Source organism: Hyperolius riggenbachi, chromosome 4, assembly GCF_040937935.1.
Source record: "Hyperolius riggenbachi isolate aHypRig1 chromosome 4, aHypRig1.pri, whole genome shotgun sequence".
NCBI classification, from domain to species: domain Eukaryota; kingdom Metazoa; phylum Chordata; class Amphibia; order Anura; family Hyperoliidae; genus Hyperolius; species Hyperolius riggenbachi.
The window spans coordinates 137,945,523-137,965,706 of NC_090649.1; the positions used below are offsets into that span (position 1 = coordinate 137,945,523).

Sequence of the window (20,184 nt, forward strand, 5' to 3'; positions counted from 1 at the left end):
CAAGAACATTAAAATCATTTTGATAGTACTTTTTCTACTACTTTTTTTTCCCCTAGAAGAAGAAAGAAAAAAAAAAAAAAAAAAAAAACACTTATGAGAAAAAAATGGAATTGCATATGGTCCCTGGTGTCCAAGCCATTTATAATAATATCTTAGATCTTCATGGAATAAGCAAAGCTAACTTTTCACACATGCTTTGCTCTACTCTGTGATAACAGCATACAGGTTCACTTTGTACAACGGTGTTTCATATAAAGCATACAGATCTTTTCTAATGAGCTCATAAAGTTGTCCACATCCATAGGCCTGAACGATTTTAGGAAAAGATTGAATTGCACGATTTCTGTCAGAAATTTCGATTGATTCGATTCACGATTTTCAAATTCAACAGTGAAACCCAGCCTCCCCCCACTTCAGCTTTGCAGAATGATCACCACACCGTCAGCCACACCACAGCAGTCATTACCACGCCTGACACACAGTGCAGCATGGCAAAGGCAAACAAAAAAAAAACAAAAAAAACTTGACTGACAGGAGTGTGGCGAAGTCTGCTGGCCATGTTACATAGTTTGATTGACACGCGTGGGTGGAGTTGGCCGCCCGCCCAGCAAATGTTGAAGCACTAGGAGGAGGGAGTTGCCAAGTGAGAGCCTGCTGCTCATCATACCACTTAAAAAAAGTGACACAAATCGCCCAATACAAATAAGTAATTGTCAGCAGCAGACTCAGCCTGCCACCTGCCCAGCTTATGATGGATGTGGAGGTCCAGGGAATATTAAGCCGCCGGGATGGCGTGTGAGAGCCTGCGGGCCGGGGTGGGCGAGTCTGCCGCCCCGCCAGCTAATGTTGGGAGAAGGCGTGTGAGAGCCTGTGGGCTGAGCAGAGCCTGCTGCCCGCTCATCTGATTGGCTGCAGAGAGAGAGAGAGAGAGAGAGAGAGAGAGAGAGAGAGAGAGAGAGAGAGAGAGAGAGAGAGAGAGAGAGAGAGAGAGAGAGAGAGAGAGAGAGAGAGAGAGAGAGAGAGAGAGAGAGAGAGAGAGAGAGAGAGAGAGAGAGAGAGAGAGAGAGAGAGAGAGTGTCCCGCCTCCACTCGGAGAACAAGTGTACACAATGACAGAGCTGCAGAGGGGACCGCTGGATGGGCTACAGAGGGGAGTGAATATCGTTGCCATGGCGATCACGGAAACGGCATTTCCAGGATCGCGATTTCGATCCAAAAACGATATATCGTTCAGGCCTACACATCCATACATAGGTGGTTAACGGACAACTGAAGCAAGAGGGATATGGAGGCTGCCATATTTATTTCCTTTTAATACTAGTTGCCCAGCAGTCCTGCTGATCCTTTGCCTCTAAAGGTGGCCATACACTTATAGATTTGCAGCAGATTTGACCATCACATAGATTACTGTCAGATCAAATATGACAGGAATCTGATGTGTGCCACACACTAGGAACAGATTTCCAATAGATTTCAGAATGAAATCAATTTAAAAAAACTGATCGAAATGCATTATTGCACAATTCGATCCAATGCAACTCTATGGGCCATCTATCTGCTGCCAGCAACCGGTCGACCTAGATTTTTCACCTGGACCGATCGAGCAAATCGATTGAAGTCTGTTGGAAATCGATAGACCGGCCAATCGATCATGCTTCCTGCTGCATCGGTTTCTAGCGGATTCAATCAGACCGGTCGAATCAGCCATCAATCGATGGCTGAAATCGACCAGTGTATGGGCCCCTAATACTTTTATCCATTAACCCTGAACAAGCATATGCAGATCAGGTCTGATAAGATTATCTGCATGCTTGTTTCTGGTGTTATTCAGACACTACTGCAGCCAAATAGATCAGCAGGGCTGCCAGGCAACTGGTATTGTTAAAAAGGAAATAAATATGGCAGCCGCCATTTATTTCTCACTTCAGTTGTACTTCCATTTCTGCCGCCCGGACGTGACGCTCACGTCCAGGCGGCTGCTCTGCTGCGGTGCCATGCGCGATCGCGCCCCCCCGGTAGCCCTGGGATCAGTGAACGGTAACATGGTTCCCGATCACCGATCCGTGTCCCCAGCAGAAAAACCGGAACGCTCTTACTAGAGGCTTCAGTCTTTCTGCAAATAACAATTTCCACGCCCTCCTTGTTCTTCCGGTTAGCGAGAAGCACAAGGAGGGGAAAAAAAGAAAAACAAAACATTAAAAAACTCAAGGTGGCCATCTTGTGGCCAAATCGTAAAAAACTACATCTACATATTTTTTTACATTACAATTTACACATATAACATTAAAAAATAACTATTTCCCACAGCAAAATATTACCCAAATAAATTTTTAAATGTAAAAAAAATGTTTCCAAAAAAAAAAAAAAAAATAGTTACCTAAGGGTCTGAACTTTTTAAATATGCATTTGAAGGGGGTATACTACGAATAGTTTTTAAATTATTAGCTTGTAAATAGTGATGGATGCAAAACTGAAAAAAAATGCACCTTTATTTCCAAATATTGGAGTCATACATTCTGATAGGGACAAAATTAAGGTTTCAATTATGGTAGCGTGGATCATTTTAAAGCTATAATGGACGAAAACTGAGAAATAATAAATTTTTTCCATTTTTTTCCTTATTCATCCTGTTAAAATGCATTTATAAACAAATAATTCTTAGCAAAATGTACCACCCAAAGAAAGCCTAATTAGTGGCGGAAAAAACAAGATACAGATGTGTTAAGAAGTGATAAAGTTATTAGCGAATGAATGGGAGGTGAAAATTGCTCTGGTGCATAAGGTGAAAAATTCCCGCGGGCTGAAATGGTTAAACATGACAAATGCTTCACAAATACAAAAATGCAATGGGCAGGGAACGTGCACATCTGGTCCATGGGGATGCCACTCCTTAACTAGAGCCAGTCATGGCTATATATTAACTAAGGCAAAATACATTACTTGCAAATATACACTAAGCACATTCAAACTATTAGGTAAGGAAAAGTAAACAGACCATTCACTTTATAGCGCATAGCCGTTGTCAGCTGCTTCTTCGTCTTCCCATCAGCCCCCAGCTGAAGGATGCCCAATATTGAGGCAACTCCATGGGGAGACATAACCACATTGTCATAAGGTCTAGTCTTCACCACCTGGTTGAACACCTGGATTCCAATGTCTGAGCCAAGTTCTTCAAGAGACTTTGAATTTATTGCAGAGTGTGCTGAGGTCAGATATACCACTGCAAACAAAGCCAAGAGGAGCCTCATCTTTCAAAGAAATTAAAAATACCTAGGAAGAAAACATGAAAAGTTACTATAGAACACACATCCTACAGCACTGGAGTTAAGGAATTAAACAAGTCATCTGTATGGTTTATATTTTTATTGAATTTGTGTGGGCTTAGGTTATGTTTTGTTTCTTTCCTCAATCCCACAAAAACAGGTTAGTTCATGCGTTTCCACCCAAACTGGCCCTAAAGGGTGTACAAATTTCACAGTTTGCATCAGATTGACGACAACTGAGGGACATGGACTTATGTGAGTTATTGGACACACCCTGTACTGTGTTGCAAGCTATGCCACTGGTTATGAAACAGAACCAAAAAAAAAAAAAAAAAAATTAACATACAGTCAATGCAAATAGGACATGCGTTTACCACTTTCAGACTAAACAGCTGAATGAATAGTACATATATAAAATTTCAAATCTATAAAATATTTATAATCTCATCCAGCAGGGTTAACAGTGTTAAATTTTATGAATAAATCCTACCATATAGTCTAAAGTAAATGGATCTTTCACTGTTTGGCCCTACCCCTTTATTACCATCATTAAATAGTTAATTCCTCCCAATCTAATCCCTACCAGTCATATGTCTATTGTTGTCTATTAGGGGGAAGCCAATTAGGGCTCGTTTCCACTAGTGCGGTGCGAATCGCCGGGATTCCACCGCTGACGAAATCGCATGCGGATGCAATTCCGCGTGCGTTTGATGCGATTTCGCATGCGATTTAGCATAGGCGGGGTATATGCGAATTTAACCATGTCACTGCCTGGTTCAAGTTACATTCGTTTTCATGCGAATTCGCGGCAAAAACGCATGTACGGTTTCCCTATCAAATACATATCCTGCGAATCGCCTGCATTCCACACGCAGGCAAATTCTGCAGGCTCTACTGTGCAGAAAAATCCTGCACAGAAGAACGCAGGAAAAAAAAAACTGACAAGTGGAAACAGGACCATCCACTTGTCTGCATGCGGATTCTTACCACTAGGGATGGTCAATTGAGATACAGGTACTTTTTAAGTTGGCACAAGATTAGGCAAACTGTGTGCAAATATATGCACTTTGAAAATTAGCCAATCAAATTTCATCTTGATGGGATTGGTCCACTTTTTTGCCCAAAAAAAAAAACCAAAACAAAAAAAAAACCTGCTTCTACTTATTGAAAATGATCCAATTAACCTTCCCCAGTTAGAACTACTGCTTATAGCAAACTAGTGACACTTTTTGTCACAAATAAAGTCCAATGTATAGCAATTGCCACAACAACACTGTCCATTGGTTATTCTCACTGGGCAGTTTAACAATACAATTATAATGGGCTTAAAAAAAAAATTTTTTTGCAACATTAAAAAGCTAAGTACCCCTTCATGGAGACTACTTGACGACTCTTTTCTATAGCTGCATTGACATGAGGTATTGTAACAAACGTTGGAGAGGCAGTTGCGGCAAACAGCGCTACCACCGCAGCTGCCTCCAGCTCTCTGCCTAGCAATCTATCCATGCCTCGGGCGTCTAGCACGCCGAGGACGGGTTTGTCAGCTGCACATAAGGTCGCCTTATCGCGTGCGCACAGACAGGACCTTTATGCGGGGAGGAGGCGCCTCAGCTGACGGCCGGTCGGCTGACGTCAGAGGAGACACTCGCGGCTCCTCATTGGCTGAGAGGAGTAGGCGTGACGGAGGGGTCTCCTCTGCTTCATAAGCCAAGCTGAATCACTCGCAACTTGTCTGCTGTTGCGAATACTTGGTGTTAGCGCTCAGACCTTAGATAGTTCCGGTGTGCTTTGATCCGGGAGGAAACCGGGGATTTCACACAAGATAGGAATTGTTTGATAGCTATAAAGATTATTCATCACTGTGTTATTATCTGTGCATGACTCTGGCTCGTTCGGACTACTCTTCTGCTCAGTGATTCTGTACCTCTGCCCATCTGATCTTGCTGCCAACTCTGCCTGTTTAAACCTTCTTTACATAGTTATTTTGGTTGAAAAAAAAAAAGACATACGTCCATCGAGTTCAACCAGTACAAAGTACAACTCCAGCCTGCTCCCTCACACATCCCCGTTGATCCAGAAGAAGGCGAAAAAACCCCTACAAGGCATGGTCCAATTAGCACCAAAAGGGAAAAATTCCTTCCCGACTCCAGATGGCAATCAGATAAAATCCCTGGATCAACATCATTAGGCATTACCTAGTAATTGTAGCCATGGATGTTTTTCAACGCAAGGAAAGCATCTAAGCCCCCTTTAAATGCAGGTATAGAGTTTGCCATAACGACTTCCTGTGGCAATGCATTCCACATCTTAATCACTCTTACTGTAAAGAACCCTTTCCTAAATAAATGGCTAAAACGTTTTTCCTCCATGCACAGATCATGTCCTCTAGTCCTTAGAGAAGGCCTAGGGACAAAAAGCTCATCCGCCAAGCTATTATATTGCCCTCTGATGTATTTATACATGTTAATTGGATCTCCTCTAAGGCGTCTTTTCTCTAGACTAAATAAACCCAGTTTATCTAACCTTTCTTGGTAAGTGAGACCTTCCATCCCACGTATCAATTTTGTTGCTCGTCTCTGCACCTGCTCTAAAACTGCAATATCTTTTTTGTAATGTGGTGCCCAGAACTGAATTCCATATTCCAGATGTGGCCTTAGAGAGTTAAACAGGGGCAATATTATGCTAGCATCTCGAGTTTTTATTTCCCTTTTAATGCATCCCAAAATTTTGTTAGCTTTAGCTGCAGCGGCTTGGCATTGAGTACGATTATTTAACTTGTTGTCAATGAGTACTCCTAAGTCCTTCTCCAAGTTTGATGTCCCCAACTGTATCCCATTTATTTTGTATGGTGCTAGACCATTGGTACGACCAAAATGCATGACTTTACATTTTTCAACATTGAATTTCATCTACCATGTATGTGCCCATATAGCCATCCTATCCGGATCCTGTTGCAATATGACACTATCTTCCTGAGAGTTGATGATTCTGCACAATTTTGTATCATCTGCAAAAATAGCAACATTGCTCACTACTGCATCTACTAGGTCATTAATAAATAAATTGAAGAGCACTGGACCCAGTACAGACCCCTGTGGGACCCCACTGCTAACAGTCTCCCATTTTGAGTAGGATCCATTGACCACAACTCTTTGTTTTCTGTCCATTAGCCAGTTCCCTATACACACACACACACACACACACACACACACACACACACACACACACACACACACACACTTCCCCAGTCCTTGCAGCCTCAACTTTTGCACCAGACTTCTGTGGGGAACAGTGTTGAAGGCCTTTGCAAAGTCCAAGTATATCACATCTACAGCATTCCCAATATCCATATTAGCATTCACTACCTCATAAAAGCTGAGCATGTTAGTCAAACAGGACCTGTCTTTAGTAAACCCATGTTGATGCTGAGAAATAAGATTCTACTATGAAGTCCTGTATAGTATCTCTAAGTAACCCCTCAAATAGTTTGCATACAACTGATGTTAAGCTTACAGGTCTATAATTTCCTGGATCTGATTTTTTGCCCTTCTTAAATAATGGGAAAACGTGGGCTGTACGCCAATCCACTGGGACTCGGCCAGTTGCAAGAGAGTCACAAAGATAAGATAAAAGGGGTTTATCTATAACTGAACTTAATTCCCTTAGGACCCGAGGATGCATGCCATCTGGGCCAGGTGCCTTGTCTATTTTTTAATTTATTTAGTCTTGCCTTCACTTCTTCCTGCGTTATTTAATATTACAGTTAGAAGATTGAGACTCTTCTGCCTCTAATTTGCAACAGTGCTGTTTCCTTTGTGAAGACAGAAGCAAAGAAAGCATTTAATAACTCTGCCTTACCTTGGTCATCCACCATTGAGTTCCCACCCTCATCCTTTAGGAGGCCTATACAGTCAACCTTTTTTTTTTTTTTTTTTTTTTTTTTTAGAGTGGTTTAGAGATGTATTTGTAAAACTTTTTTTGGGTTAGATTTGATATTCCTGTCTCTGCCTTCCGATTTTGTACTGCATCTGTCTGTCACCAACCCGATTAGTCTGACCACTCTACTCTCACCAGAGGGCCCTTGACTCTGGTGAGGGGCGCTGTACTGTTAGTACACACCAGCTCCTCTGGTGAGGTATAGCTAAACCTATCAGTACTACTTGCTATTGCTGTCACATCAGCTGTCTGATATACCAGTATTATAGGTGATTCTGCAGATCACCCTATAATCAGGTATATATCTGCATTATAGGTGATACTGCAGATCACCTAATAATCAGAACTCTGTTTCTTGCGGACACAAATCGTTACAGGTATACAGTATGTGGCACAGTGTAACCCATGGGAGGGTTTTGAGGGGGAAGTAGGGTGGGCTTTAAATACATGAAGCATTCCTTTTGTAAGTTTATCTGGTTTTCATTTTGTCTCTTGACCAAGGTTTTGTGTTAAACCAAATAAAAAAAAAAAAGGGAAAAAAAAATAAATTCCAGTTCCAGCTGATCACATGTGACCACCGGTATTTCACTAGGCACCTTGCAGCCTCCTCACTCTCCTCCTACATTCCCTCCCCAGGAGTCAGATCCAGATCATGGGCAAGTCCCATGGCAACCTCGTGCTGTTGGTGGCAGGGGCAAGGGAGGTCTCCATTGCAGCCACTTCAGTGATTGATAAAACAGTGGACAGGCCATCACTAGAAAGGTTTATGTATACATTGGGGATCAGTCAGAACTGCTAAAATAAAAATTATAAGGAGTAAAAATAAGGAGTAAAGATAAATTAGTGCTGAAAAGTCAACTTGATCTTAAGGTTTCCATTATTTGATCTCAGGTCTGAAGCATACCTGGATAATAGTTTTGTTCATCCCTACATGACAGTAGGTCATCTATAATGTGACGATTAGGCCTAGTGAAAATTAAAGGTTTTCCCCATCAAAAGTGAATTTCACTTTAAGGGAATGGAATGTAAGAAAAAAAAAAAAAAATGAATAATTCCATAACATGCATACATTTACTATATATGAAAGCAGTGTTTAAAAATGACCTATGAACCTTGCTTGTGCATTTTATAAAAATAAAAAGTGAAGCTGTCTGAATAAGATTGTCTAAACAAAGGTTGCCAAACTCCCTGCTATAATCCAGATACACAGCAGCAAGAATTATGCCAGTGAAGGAAACAGAGGTGGGGAAAGTCTTGAGGGAACCTAATCAGCTGAGAGTAAAAGGGCTGCCAAAAATCCAAGAAGTCAGAATTGATGTAATGGTAATTGCTAAACAGTTCAGACAAAGGGGAGGGGTCAGTCCGTAGTGACATAATTTAGCAGTTATCTCACAGGATTGTCAGGTCACAGAACAATCACAGAATATCCAAATACAGATCACTGTCAAAAGATTTGTGAGAAAGGACTCAAAACCGAGGTGACAAAAGGGTATACCAGCAAATATTTCTGGAACACACATGCCACTCCAAGATGTCCCTATTAAAGCTAACCTGAACTGAAAATAAACAAAATGAGATCATTGTGTAGTACTAATGGTAAACAGAACATTGGTAACAAATGACATGAGATTGGCTGTACAGAATGTTCTCAATTCACAAAGCAGTTTAGGCCCCGTTCACACTTGCGGTTTTGCAAAAACCGCACCGGATGTCCGGACCGCACCGGAGCCGGATCGGACCTGACCCGTACGGTTCCAGTCCGGATCCGGTCCGGATCCGGTCCGGTTGCATACGGTTTCCGTGCGGTATGAACACGGTTGCGGTCCGGATCCGGATTCTTAAAGAGATAACAACCTGTATAAATACCTGGGGTTCTGGAAGGTCAGCAGAAGCTCTGGGGTCATTGTTGGAGACAGCTGGACGTGTGGAGACCATCCTTGGATACAGAGACAGCAGTTGGGACCATGGATCCAGTCATTTTTTACGCTTATTACCTGGGAATTCTCTCCTTCCTGTTGTTTACCTACTACTATGTGGGGAGAAGGCGTGCTCCTCGCAGGAGATGGTGGGTGCACCCTCTACTAGCCAGGAGGCAGAGGAAGGGAGAGTTCCAGGCCCTCTACCGGGACCTCAGACGACACCCACAGAAGTTCTACAGCTACACTCGGATGTCTATTCCCCTGTAAGTATCTAGGCCTAAATACACCAACCCCCACCATCCCTAAACACCCCACCCTCACCCCCACAACACCTCATCCCTGTATACCTAGCTAAACACACCACCCTGACCCCCACACCCCTGTATACCTAGCTATACACTACACCCCCACCCTCCACAACACTCCCAAACCTCTGTAAACACACCTCCCCCATCCTCCACCCAACACCTTGTCCCACAACATACTTTACAGCTTCTTCCTTTCCATCTCCTGACAGGTTTGATACCCTTTTGGAGATGGTGAAGGATGACCTTAGGAAGAAGGATACCACGTTCAGGAGAGCAGTCACACCACAAGAACAACTACTCATCACACTGAGGTATGTAAAAACAAATTTTTTTATTGCAAAAACAACCACTTTCCAACATGGAAACATTCTTCCAACATGGAAGACAAAAAAATAACATATCTATGGTATAGCCCGGTCAGTTTTAAGGAACACCAACTTTGTGCTGGAAGAGTTGCAGGGCATAGCTGCCCAAGTGTCTTTCGGGGACACCAGTCCCTAATATTAAAGTGCTTCAAAAACCTAACCACTGGCACAGGACCCTCTGAGCCATGGATGAAGGACACAGGTCAGTGAAAAGGCTAGGCCTCTCACCGACCAGTGTAGGTGTCCTTCATCCATGGCTCCAAGGGTCTTGTGCAAGTGATTAGGAACAAGAACAAAGTGAGGAGCAAGAGGAACCGATGGCAGAGGAGCAGGACTACAGGTAGTGTCTTTCGGGGACACCAGGCCCTAAATTTTTAGTGCTTCTAAAACCTAACCACTGGCACAGGACCCTCTGAGCCATGGATGAAGGACACAGGTCAGTGAAAAGGCTAGGCCTTTCACTGACCAGTCAAGGTGTCCTTCATCCATGGTTCAAAGGGTCTTGTGCAAGTGGTTAGGAACAAGAACAAAGTGAGGAGCAAGAGGAACCGATGGCAGAGGTGCATGACTACAGGTGCAGTGCAACAGGCACAAGGTTGTGACCCAGGTAGTGTCTTTCGGGGACACCAGGCCCTAAAATTGAAGTGCTTTAAAAACCTAACCACTGGCACATGACCCTCTGAGCCATGGATGAAGGACACAGGTCAGTGAAAAGGCTAGGCCTCTCACCGACCAGTGAAGGTGTCCTTCACCCATGGCTCCAAGGGTCTTGTGCAAGTGATTAGGAACAACAAAGTAAGGAACAAGAGGAATCAAAGGCACAGGTGCAGGACTACAGGTGCAGTGCAACAGGCACAAGGTTGTGACCCAGGTAGTGTCTTTCGGGGACACCAGGCCCTAAAGTTCAAGTCCAGCAAAAACAAAAGTTCCCTGACATGGTCATCTGAACACCTCTGAACCTTGGTTGAAGGAGATGGGGCAGGGAAAAGGTTGGGCTAAAAAGCCCTGGGATGGTATCCTTCCTCCGAGGATCGGAGGTATTCAGAGGAGCATGTCCAGGAACAATTTGACTTTTTTTTTCAAATTGGATCGGCACCACTACTAGAAAAGGTGGGAGTTGCTGCCTGGAAATCTGGACTCTCTTGGGTGCTAGTCGTGGATGAGCTGGACCCTGACAGCAGTGGCCCATATTGACTGCCTCTGTAGCCGGTGTACATCTGTGATGATTGCCAGGTGGGCACCGCTGTTGGTTGTGGGGGTCTAAAAATTGGTGGTTGCAATAATGGCGTGTCCATGTGTTGTTTGATCACCTCCAGCAAAGTGGAATGGCACGCCATCATGTTTTGGGAAGGCACCTTTTCCAAATATGGTATTAGAGACATCACAGTGTGAAAACACGGGTGTGCCTGCAATTTCAGTAGTTCCTTGCTTTGTTGATGCATTTGCTGCATCATGTTCTGCAGCTGGCCCACCGACTGATGATGCTGCGCACGCAGTTGGTCGATTACTCCTCTGTGCATCTCATGCATCATTTTAAACTCGTCCCTGTAGTGCCCATGTACAGCGTCGAGCTCACATTGCAGTGAAGTGATGTGGGACTTGTACTGCTCCATGATATGGCCCCTGTCCTCATCTTGCAACTGCCGGGTTATGAGAGTTTGGTGGCTCTGAAGAATCCCGAGAAGTCCGGAGACGGCCCCGGACATCTCGGACTCTGTCTCTCTCCTTGTTGGGGGGAGGGTACCTCGACGCCTCACTGGTGGGGTGGTCCTCACTGGTGGTGTGGCAGCATCTTCCCGTCCTCTGGCCTGTGTCGGGGTTGCCCTGCGCGCTGGTTGTGCTGCAGTCTCTCGGTGCTCCTCACTTTGTTCTTGTTCCCCTGGAGCTTCCATAGCGGTCGATTGTGGAGGTGCAGCTTCTTCCACACTCGGTCCTGCAACCTCAACATCCAAGCTCTCTTCTACCAAGTCATCATCAAAGGAGAGAGCTGGGATAGCTAAGGACTCCCTCCTCCTACTCCTCTCCTCGGGGCAATGGGTTACATCGGCGACGTCATCATCCACCAAGCTCTCCTCGCTGCTGAACCGTGCCTCCTGGTTCGGTTCCTCTTGCTCCAAATTGTCTTCAGTCCTGTAGATAAAAACAATATTTATTGGTGTGCCAAACAGCATGTGGCGTCAATTCACAGAGCTAGCAAACACTAGCAAACACTTTATCAACCGTTTCTACCAAACATTTGATAAAGCTTGTGAGAAAAGTTCGCTAGCCATGGGAATTGAGGCCAGTTTATAGCAATACATGGCCGAAGTCATGGTAGTTGTCTGCTAAAATGAGCTCTCAGTTCCTGCCCACAGTAGTGGTACTTACAGTCTAGGTTCCAGGCTTGCATTGATGAAAGACAATTGCTTGGCAAATTGGTAGTCTTTTTGTCGCTTTCCCCCGCCACTGCCACTTCGTTCGGCAAGTTTTTTCTTCCGTAGCCATTTCACGTATGCATCACGTATATTGCGCCACCTTGTCTTGAACCTTTCTCCTGTAACGACATGAAAAATTGATTTCGATTATTTCTCTTGTAGGTACATCGCAACTGGACAAACATATACATCGCTACATGTCACATTTCGTATTGGGAAGAGCACGGTGGCAGGCATCGTCGTGAGGACTTCGAGGATCCTTTGGACGCGACTGAGGGCCAGATACATGCCTGTGCCAGACACCACGAAATGGGAGGAGATCGCCCAGGGCTTCTGGACCGAGTGCAAGTTTCCTAATTGTGTTGGCGCACTGGATGGGAAACACATCCGGCTTCAGAAACCCGTGGGGAGTGGCAGCCATTATTTCAACTATAAAAAATACTTTAGCATTGTTCTAATGGCAGTGGCAGATGCGGACTACAAGTTTGTGTACGTGGACGTGGGGTCGTACGGTAGTTCCAATGACTCTGGAATTTTCCAGCGTACGACCCTTTGCCGGCTGATGGAGGAAGGCAGACTGCGTCTCCCCCGTGACAGACCCTGGCCTGGGACAAGGGCACCGGCCTACCCCTATGTGTTTGTGGGGGACGAGGCCTTCGCCCTGTCCGACCATGTAATGCGTCCGTACCCAGACAGGGGACTTGATGCCAGCCAGCTACACTTCAATGCTCGGTTGAGCCGTGCAAGGAGAATGGTGGAGTGCACATTTGGGATCCTGGTGTCAAAGTGGAGGGTGTTCCACACGCCCATGCTGCTGAAACCGGGCAACGCAGTTGTCGTGGTGAAGGCAGCATGCATCCTCCACAACTTTGTGCGGCAGGAGGAAAGAGAGACTCCGGAACCCCCGAATGTGCTTCCACTAATGCCCCTGCGGAGGTATGCAACCAGGCCAAGGGTAGTGTCACTGCGGAACAGGGACCAACTGAGACTTTATTTTACCACACCACCAGGACGAGGGTGAATGTTTGGTTTTTAATATGTTTTGTTGAAATGTGTTTATTTTGGAGTTTCAAGTTTTTAAGTGATTTTAAATGTCTTAATTTTTTACAATAAATTGATGTTTAATAATTGGTCATTGTGTATGTTTTATGTGCACAGGTGGGGTACATCGCAGGTGGGTGGGAGACATCACAGGTGGGGTACATCACAGGTGGGGTACAGGTGGGTGGGATACATCACAGGTGGGTGGGATACATCACAGGTGGGGTACATCACAGGTGGGGTACATCACAGGTGGGATACATCACAGGTGGGATACATCACAGGTGGGGTACAGGTGGGTGGGATACATCACAGGTGGGTGGGATACATCACAGGTGGGGTACAGGTGGGTGGGATACATCACAGGTGGGGTACAGGTGGGTGGGATACATCACAGGTGGGTGGGATACATCACAGGTGGGGTACAGGTGGGTGGGATACATCACAGGTGGGTGGGATACATCACAGGTGGGGTACAGGTGGGTGGGATACATCACAGGTGGGTGGGATACATCACAGGTGGGGTACAGGTGGGTGGGGTACAGGTGGGTGGGGAACACGTGGGTGACACAAATCCATAGCAAAAGTGGAATACATCACAAGCTAACCACAAGCCCCCCCAAAAACTTCTAGTCAACATACCCTCTGTGCCTTGCTGTCTCTTGCTCAAGTGTTCAAAGTCCTCCACATACAGCTTGGCAATTTTTTTCCACAGGCCTCTGCATTTTTTGATGTTGCTGTGGTCCGCATCCCCCTTGTCCCACAGGGCTGGTACCTGCTGCACCTGTAGGATGAGGTCTTCTGATGTGTAGGGCCTCACCCCCTCGTTATCAGACATGTTGCTGCCAAAGAGCTCCAGCATGAAGTCACTGCTGCTCCACTCTGTGAACGCTGGTGCCATGTGGTCCCCATCCAAAATGGCCACCATACCATAGAGTCAGCATAGGAAGTGTGGTATAACATCCGGTTTTTATAGCCAGTGTGTTGTGCGCTCTCCGGTTCTCATTGGTTTCCATTGGCCGGATGCAACATTCCGGCTCCGGTCCGGATACGTCAGCCGGACCAGCCGGACCAAAAAATAGCGCATGTTGGAACGGACGCCGGAGTCCGGATCCGGACGAAACGGACGCATGTGAACGGTCGCATAGACTTTCATTGCTATGCCGTGCGTCCGTTTCGTCCAGTCCGCATGCGGTCCGGCTCCGGCACGGCAATTCCGGATAGCAACCGCTAATGTGAACCGGGCCTTAGACTACGCTACCGAATGTTTGGTAAAATCCTGCATTCAGTAGTGTACAAGTTTAATTCACATAGAATTACCTGACATACCAAATGTTTTACCTGGTTTAAAAATAGTATGTGAATTCAAAGTTCATGTCAGAATTTCCAGAGTGAAAGTGGACATGGTCAGTGTGCATTTCCCAACAGCGGCCTCAATTCACAAAGGGCTGGGTTTGGTAAAACAAAATGTTACGGTATTTGTTCTTAATTTTTAAATTCACTAGAGATTTTACAAATGCTGGTGACATTCAGTAAAATGTCAAATTGTTTGGTAGCCATCGGTAAGGTAGTCTAAATTAAAGTATTCTGTAAATCAGAACCATCTTTATTGTCGCCAAGCACACCGATTGGTGAGCCCGGAATTTCTTGTGGTTCACATGGCAAATGGCAGTTCAGGAACATATAGAATACATAACATATAACACCCGGCAAACATATACCACTCGGCAAACATAAGCAAGGCAAAGCAAAGCATACATGCAGATATATGGAGCAACACAGTTAGAGTCTTTGAGGGGTCAGAATTAACAGCTGGGGGGGGGGGGCGGTAGCCCTGGGGGGTAGAGTGTCCTGGTGGTGGTGGTGGTGGGGGGGGTCTTGAGTTCAGTGAGTTCAACAGGTGGACTGCTTGGGGGAAGAAGGTGTTCATGCGCCTAGTGGTTTTGGTGGGGATGGATCTGAGCCGACGTCCCAACGGAAGGGTCTCGAAGTAGCGTCTGCCCGGGTGGGAGGTGTCGAGTAGGATCTTGGAGGCCCTTGTCTTCATTCTCGTGGTGTAGAGGAGATCTAGCGAGGGCAGGTGGGCACCGATGATCTTTTCTGCTGCGTTTATCACTCTGTGGAGTTTGTATTTATCCTTAGCAGTTGTACCGGCGTACCAGACGATGATGGAGCAGCAGAGGATGGATTCGATGGTCGAGGTGTAAAAGCTGGTGAGCAGTTCCCGTGACATGCAGAATTTCTTCAATTGGCGCAGGAAGAATAGCCTTTGCTGTGCTTTCTTCTGAGTTTTTGTAGTGTTCTGCTCCCATTTGAGGTCGCTTGTTAAGGTTGTGCCGAGGAACCGTACACTTTGAACTCTGGAGACCTCGGAACCGTCGATAAGCACAGGGAGGGGGGCAGGGGAGAGTTTCCGGAAGTCCACGATCAGTTCCACAGTCTTTGCCGTGTTGAGAACGAGATTGTTGTCCTTGCACCAATTACAGATCCTCGCAATTTCATTTCGATAGGAGTCCTCCCCGTTTGTCGATGAGGCCGATAAGCGTGGTATCGTCTGCGAATTTAATGACTTTGACGGAGTCGGAGGTCGAGGTGCATTTGTTGGTATACAGGGAGAACAGGAGTGGAGACAGCACGCAGCCTTGCGGTGCACCAACATTAGTGGTTCTCTCGCTGGAGATGTGACTGCCAAGCTTGACCCGTTGGGTTCTGTTGGAGAGAAAGTCCTTTACCCACCTGCAGAGGAGGGGATCTACCCCGAGGTGCGCAAGGTTGTCGATCAGAATGTCCGGGCAGATGGTATTAAAGGCCGAGCTAAAGTCTGATTTGTGTGGTATTATCTGGATGTTAACAGAAACCCTTCAACCAAAAGTTATGTTTGTAAAGTTTACTATTTGTGTCGCACTTCAAGTAATATGAAATAAAAATTCTATTACAATATGACTAATTTTCCTTGACAGATCTAACAGCTGTCTGTCAGTAATCCTGCGCTTACCATGTCAGTTTCTTCCGGTGCGGCTGGTCGCATTGACAGTGAAGGTGTCGGCATCGTTCATGCGGAGATCCTGCCGCATGATACTCAGACAGTAAATGAGTGTGGACGCATGCACTGGCAGCGTCGCTCCTCTTATGCACTAAGGAAGAGTGTCAGCTGGTCACCTGTCAGCTGACACGTATGGTTCCACCTCTTGTTCCTGATTGGCCTAGCGGCTTGGGGGTGTGGTCTCCTGATTACCCGGGCTTCTTAAGCGCTGTTCTGACACTTGCTCACTGTCTGCTCTAGCTAACACTTCGCAGTGAAGGCTTCAGACCTTAGTCAGTTCCGTGTGTGGCTTGAACCGGCAGGACCCCGGGGATTCCATACTAGCTCAGCTTATTATATATTGATAATACCGGTGTTTGACTTCTGCCTGTTTCTCTGACTACTCTTTGCCTGCCGATTTCGTACCTTTGCCAATCTCATCTGTTACCGACCACTGCCTGATTACTCAGATATTGCCTGCCGATTTTGTACCTGACCAATCTGATCTGTTGCCGACTCTGTTTGACCATTCTTATATCTGTATTATATCTGTATTCAGTGTTGTACTGCCTTCCACTGTTACTGTCTGTAAAGCCGCATCTACACGCATCTACACGCGTAGATGCGGCCGCGATGTGCCTTATCAATCGAGCCGCTGATGCGGCTCGATTGATAAGATCCGACAGGACGGATCTCCCTGCCGCCGATTCCCTGCTCGCTCCCCGCGAGGGGACAATGGGAGGGAATAGAGCGGAAGATAAGCGGCGCGGCGACGAGCGGGAATCGAGCGGGTATTGATTCGAGCGGTGACGTGGCAGGGACGCGGAAGAGGCGATCCGGCGGCTAATCGAGCCGCTGGATCGCCGCCTCATCTACACGTGTAGATGAGGCTTAAGACTTTACCCTTCAGGGAAAGTCTGATATTTGTCTGTCTGCTAGTGCCCATACACACTAGCAGATCGTTACACTGCCTTTGCCTAATTTCATTTTTTCAAGTTAATGTGATATTATACAGTCTATATCCTTATGTTTTTTTTAGTTTACCCAATCCTTGAGTCCCATCAAATTAAAAAAATCCTAGTATTGGGATTATATCATTTTTATAGACACTATTGCTGTACACTATACAAGTTTCATTTTATTTCAAGTTTATACTATGAACAATGAACATCTGTGTAGTTATTTACAGACACTGTGTACTGATCTGATCAAGTGGGCAAAAAAAAAAAAAATAAAAACAAGACAATTAAAAACCGCTCTCATGCAAAGTTTTCTTCCTTTTTAATTAAGTGAATTTTCATTACCTACAACCAACTTATTTTTGGGGTGCCTCTTCTCTGAGTATTACAACCACCCCCCCTCCCCATCTTGTGTGTGGAGGGTCTGTGTACTTTCAGTTCCTTGGAACTTCTAGTAAACCCCTTTTTTTTACAGCGCGATACCCCTCTTCCAACCTACAGACCAATAAAACAGAGCTAGGATGGGTCTTCCTCAATTGCCTTTACACTGTGGCTGATAGTGCTGCAACCTACACTTGTGAGTATTAAGGCGCATACACATCCAACTTTGATTGGCCGATCACTGACAGATATTGCCACCTCCATGTAATATATGAGAGCCAACAGGCTTTGAATACTATGAACATATTGTTCAGGTAAACTCTCATACTACTTGGAGGTATTAAAAATTGGATTTGTGTACTGGGCATTACTACTACACACTTTAAAATTACCCGGTGTAACTAAATAGTACACTATACGGGTCTCCTGGGGGGGGGGGGGGGGGGATCTGAGTTTTTTCCAGAAATTACCTTTGAACTTCTCCAGACGTCTCCCTACATAATGTCAGTCATACCAGAGACATGAAGTGTATCATATGTCAGTATTGGAGGCTATATGATCACATATACAACACTGTGAGGGCCCATTTCCACTATCGCGAATTCGCATGCATTTTTCCGCATGCAAATTCGCATAGCAATACAAGTGAATGGGACTGTTTCCACTTGTCAGGATTCCTTTGCGTTTTTTCTGTGCAGAAAAAAAAATTCGCATGGCAGGGCCATCAGAATTCGCATACTGCTATTGTCCATTGTTTCTATGCGAATTTGCATAGAAACAATGGAAAAGCATACCAGCACTGCCATGGTTAAATTCGCATGCATCGTCATCCATGCGAATTCGCATGAAAATTCGTATACCGCGGCGCTTTCCACCGCACAAGTGGAAATGCAGCCTAAAGCTACAGTTTCTGTGCACATACAACAGGTTAATCACATACATCACCTGCTGAACTACTAATGCTCATTCTGCATTAGTCTCATTTGAACACATCATTCTGCAGTTTTCAGTAGTAGCCATGATCATAAAACCTCTAAGCAATGTAATGCACTGTAAAATGTGATTTGAAATGCCTCCCGAAGACCTGACCACTGGTTATGCCGCCTACAAGAGTGCACAGAAAGCACCAGTGGAAAAACTACACCTTAAAAATAAAATGCCCACAACCACAGGCTGCAGGGGACAGTGCATGCATAAAAGCAGGCTTTCATCACCAACAGCACAGCGGAAACACTAGCAAAACAAAAGCCTGGATTGTACATCCACAGGAATGGACTTTACCTCACGATTTATAAATGGAACAAAATGAATAACTGCCACATGCGTCAGAAACAGCAGCCCAAGAAAATCCATTTTATCACAAGTAGTCATCTATACAAGTTATGAGCAATATGCTAATTATAGTAACTCAGACTCCTCAAAATACACCCAGTCATTTCCTCAGCTTTGTTTACACTGGTCTCATTAAGGTACATTTCCAGATTAATGCCTAGTCAAAAATATATAAAAACACACAAAGCCTCAGTATTGCATAATATTCAGAAGGCATTGGTTAAGGATTTTTCTCATTCTGGAAAACCCAAAATTGTGCATCTTTGTAAACCAGTAGTTAACTTTTTCCAGTTCAGGGCACTCATTGTTTCAATGCATTTCAGCTGCGGTCAAAATGAGTGTGACCGTACACCGTGTGTTACAGCTTTCTAGTGCCCCCAGTATGCCACAGCCTTTTCATAATCCCTTAAGATTTGTGTCAGCTGCTTCCCATATCATAAAGGGTTACAGTGCAGCTGTTTCCCCCATTATAGAGTTACAGCTCCCCCCCCCCCCCCCCCAAAAAAAACCGGCTTCTCTCAATAGGGCCCCTCATACTACATTATAGGGCACCCCTTTGTTAGGATTCCCCTTTTCACACTCTTATAGTGCCCCACTTGCAGTGCGTCACTTCTAGTAGTTGATCTGTTATAATGTCCTTTATTATTAAGTCCTGTTAATGCGCTCTATAATATGCCCCCTTCATGGTGTAATATATTATGGTGGCCATCAATTATTTCATTTCACATCATTCCTCATCAGCACCACCCCCAAAGCATTCCTTTTAATTGTAGAGTTTCCGTTCATATTCCTCTTATAATGCACAACCAATGCATATAGTCCCACATGCAGATGCGCACAAGACTTATATTCATCTTTCCCATTCCACAGTCCTTTCTCAGTCGCTGACATTGTGCAAGCTACATGGGCTCCATGTTTGTGAAGCAATAACCACTTGACCATCTCTTCTCAGTGTAACTGACAATGATGGCAATGCACACCACTGGGAAAAGAACCACAAATTGGATCATGGACAGACGAGACTAACCAAAAATTAGGTCCAAAGGGCAGCCTTAAATAACTCAATGTATAGGCAGATCGACCATGAACAAGGAGGGATCTGTTGCCTGCCCGTATACCCGCAGACAGATATTCAGCATGAAATCTATCAGAAATCAGCCTAGCGCCAACGTTGCCTAGCTGGCGGCCATGTAGCAGCACAAATTCTCTTTTGATTCAATAAAGTTATTGAATCGGAATGTCGA

General features: G+C 45.1%; 1 protein-coding gene across 2 annotated transcripts in view; it reads right to left on the reverse strand.

Annotated features, from left to right (window-relative positions):
- Positions 1–20,184, reverse strand: part of SERPINE2 (serpin family E member 2) — a 78,424-nt gene that overhangs the window by 39,665 nt on the left and 18,575 nt on the right. For both annotated transcript variants that reach the window (XM_068279221.1, XM_068279220.1), the window contains one exon: positions 2,996–3,270. In XM_068279221.1, coding sequence (XP_068135322.1) covers positions 2,996–3,248 — 253 coding nt within the window. In that variant the 5' untranslated portion in view covers positions 3,249–3,270. The remainder of the gene's footprint in view (positions 1–2,995; positions 3,271–20,184) is intronic.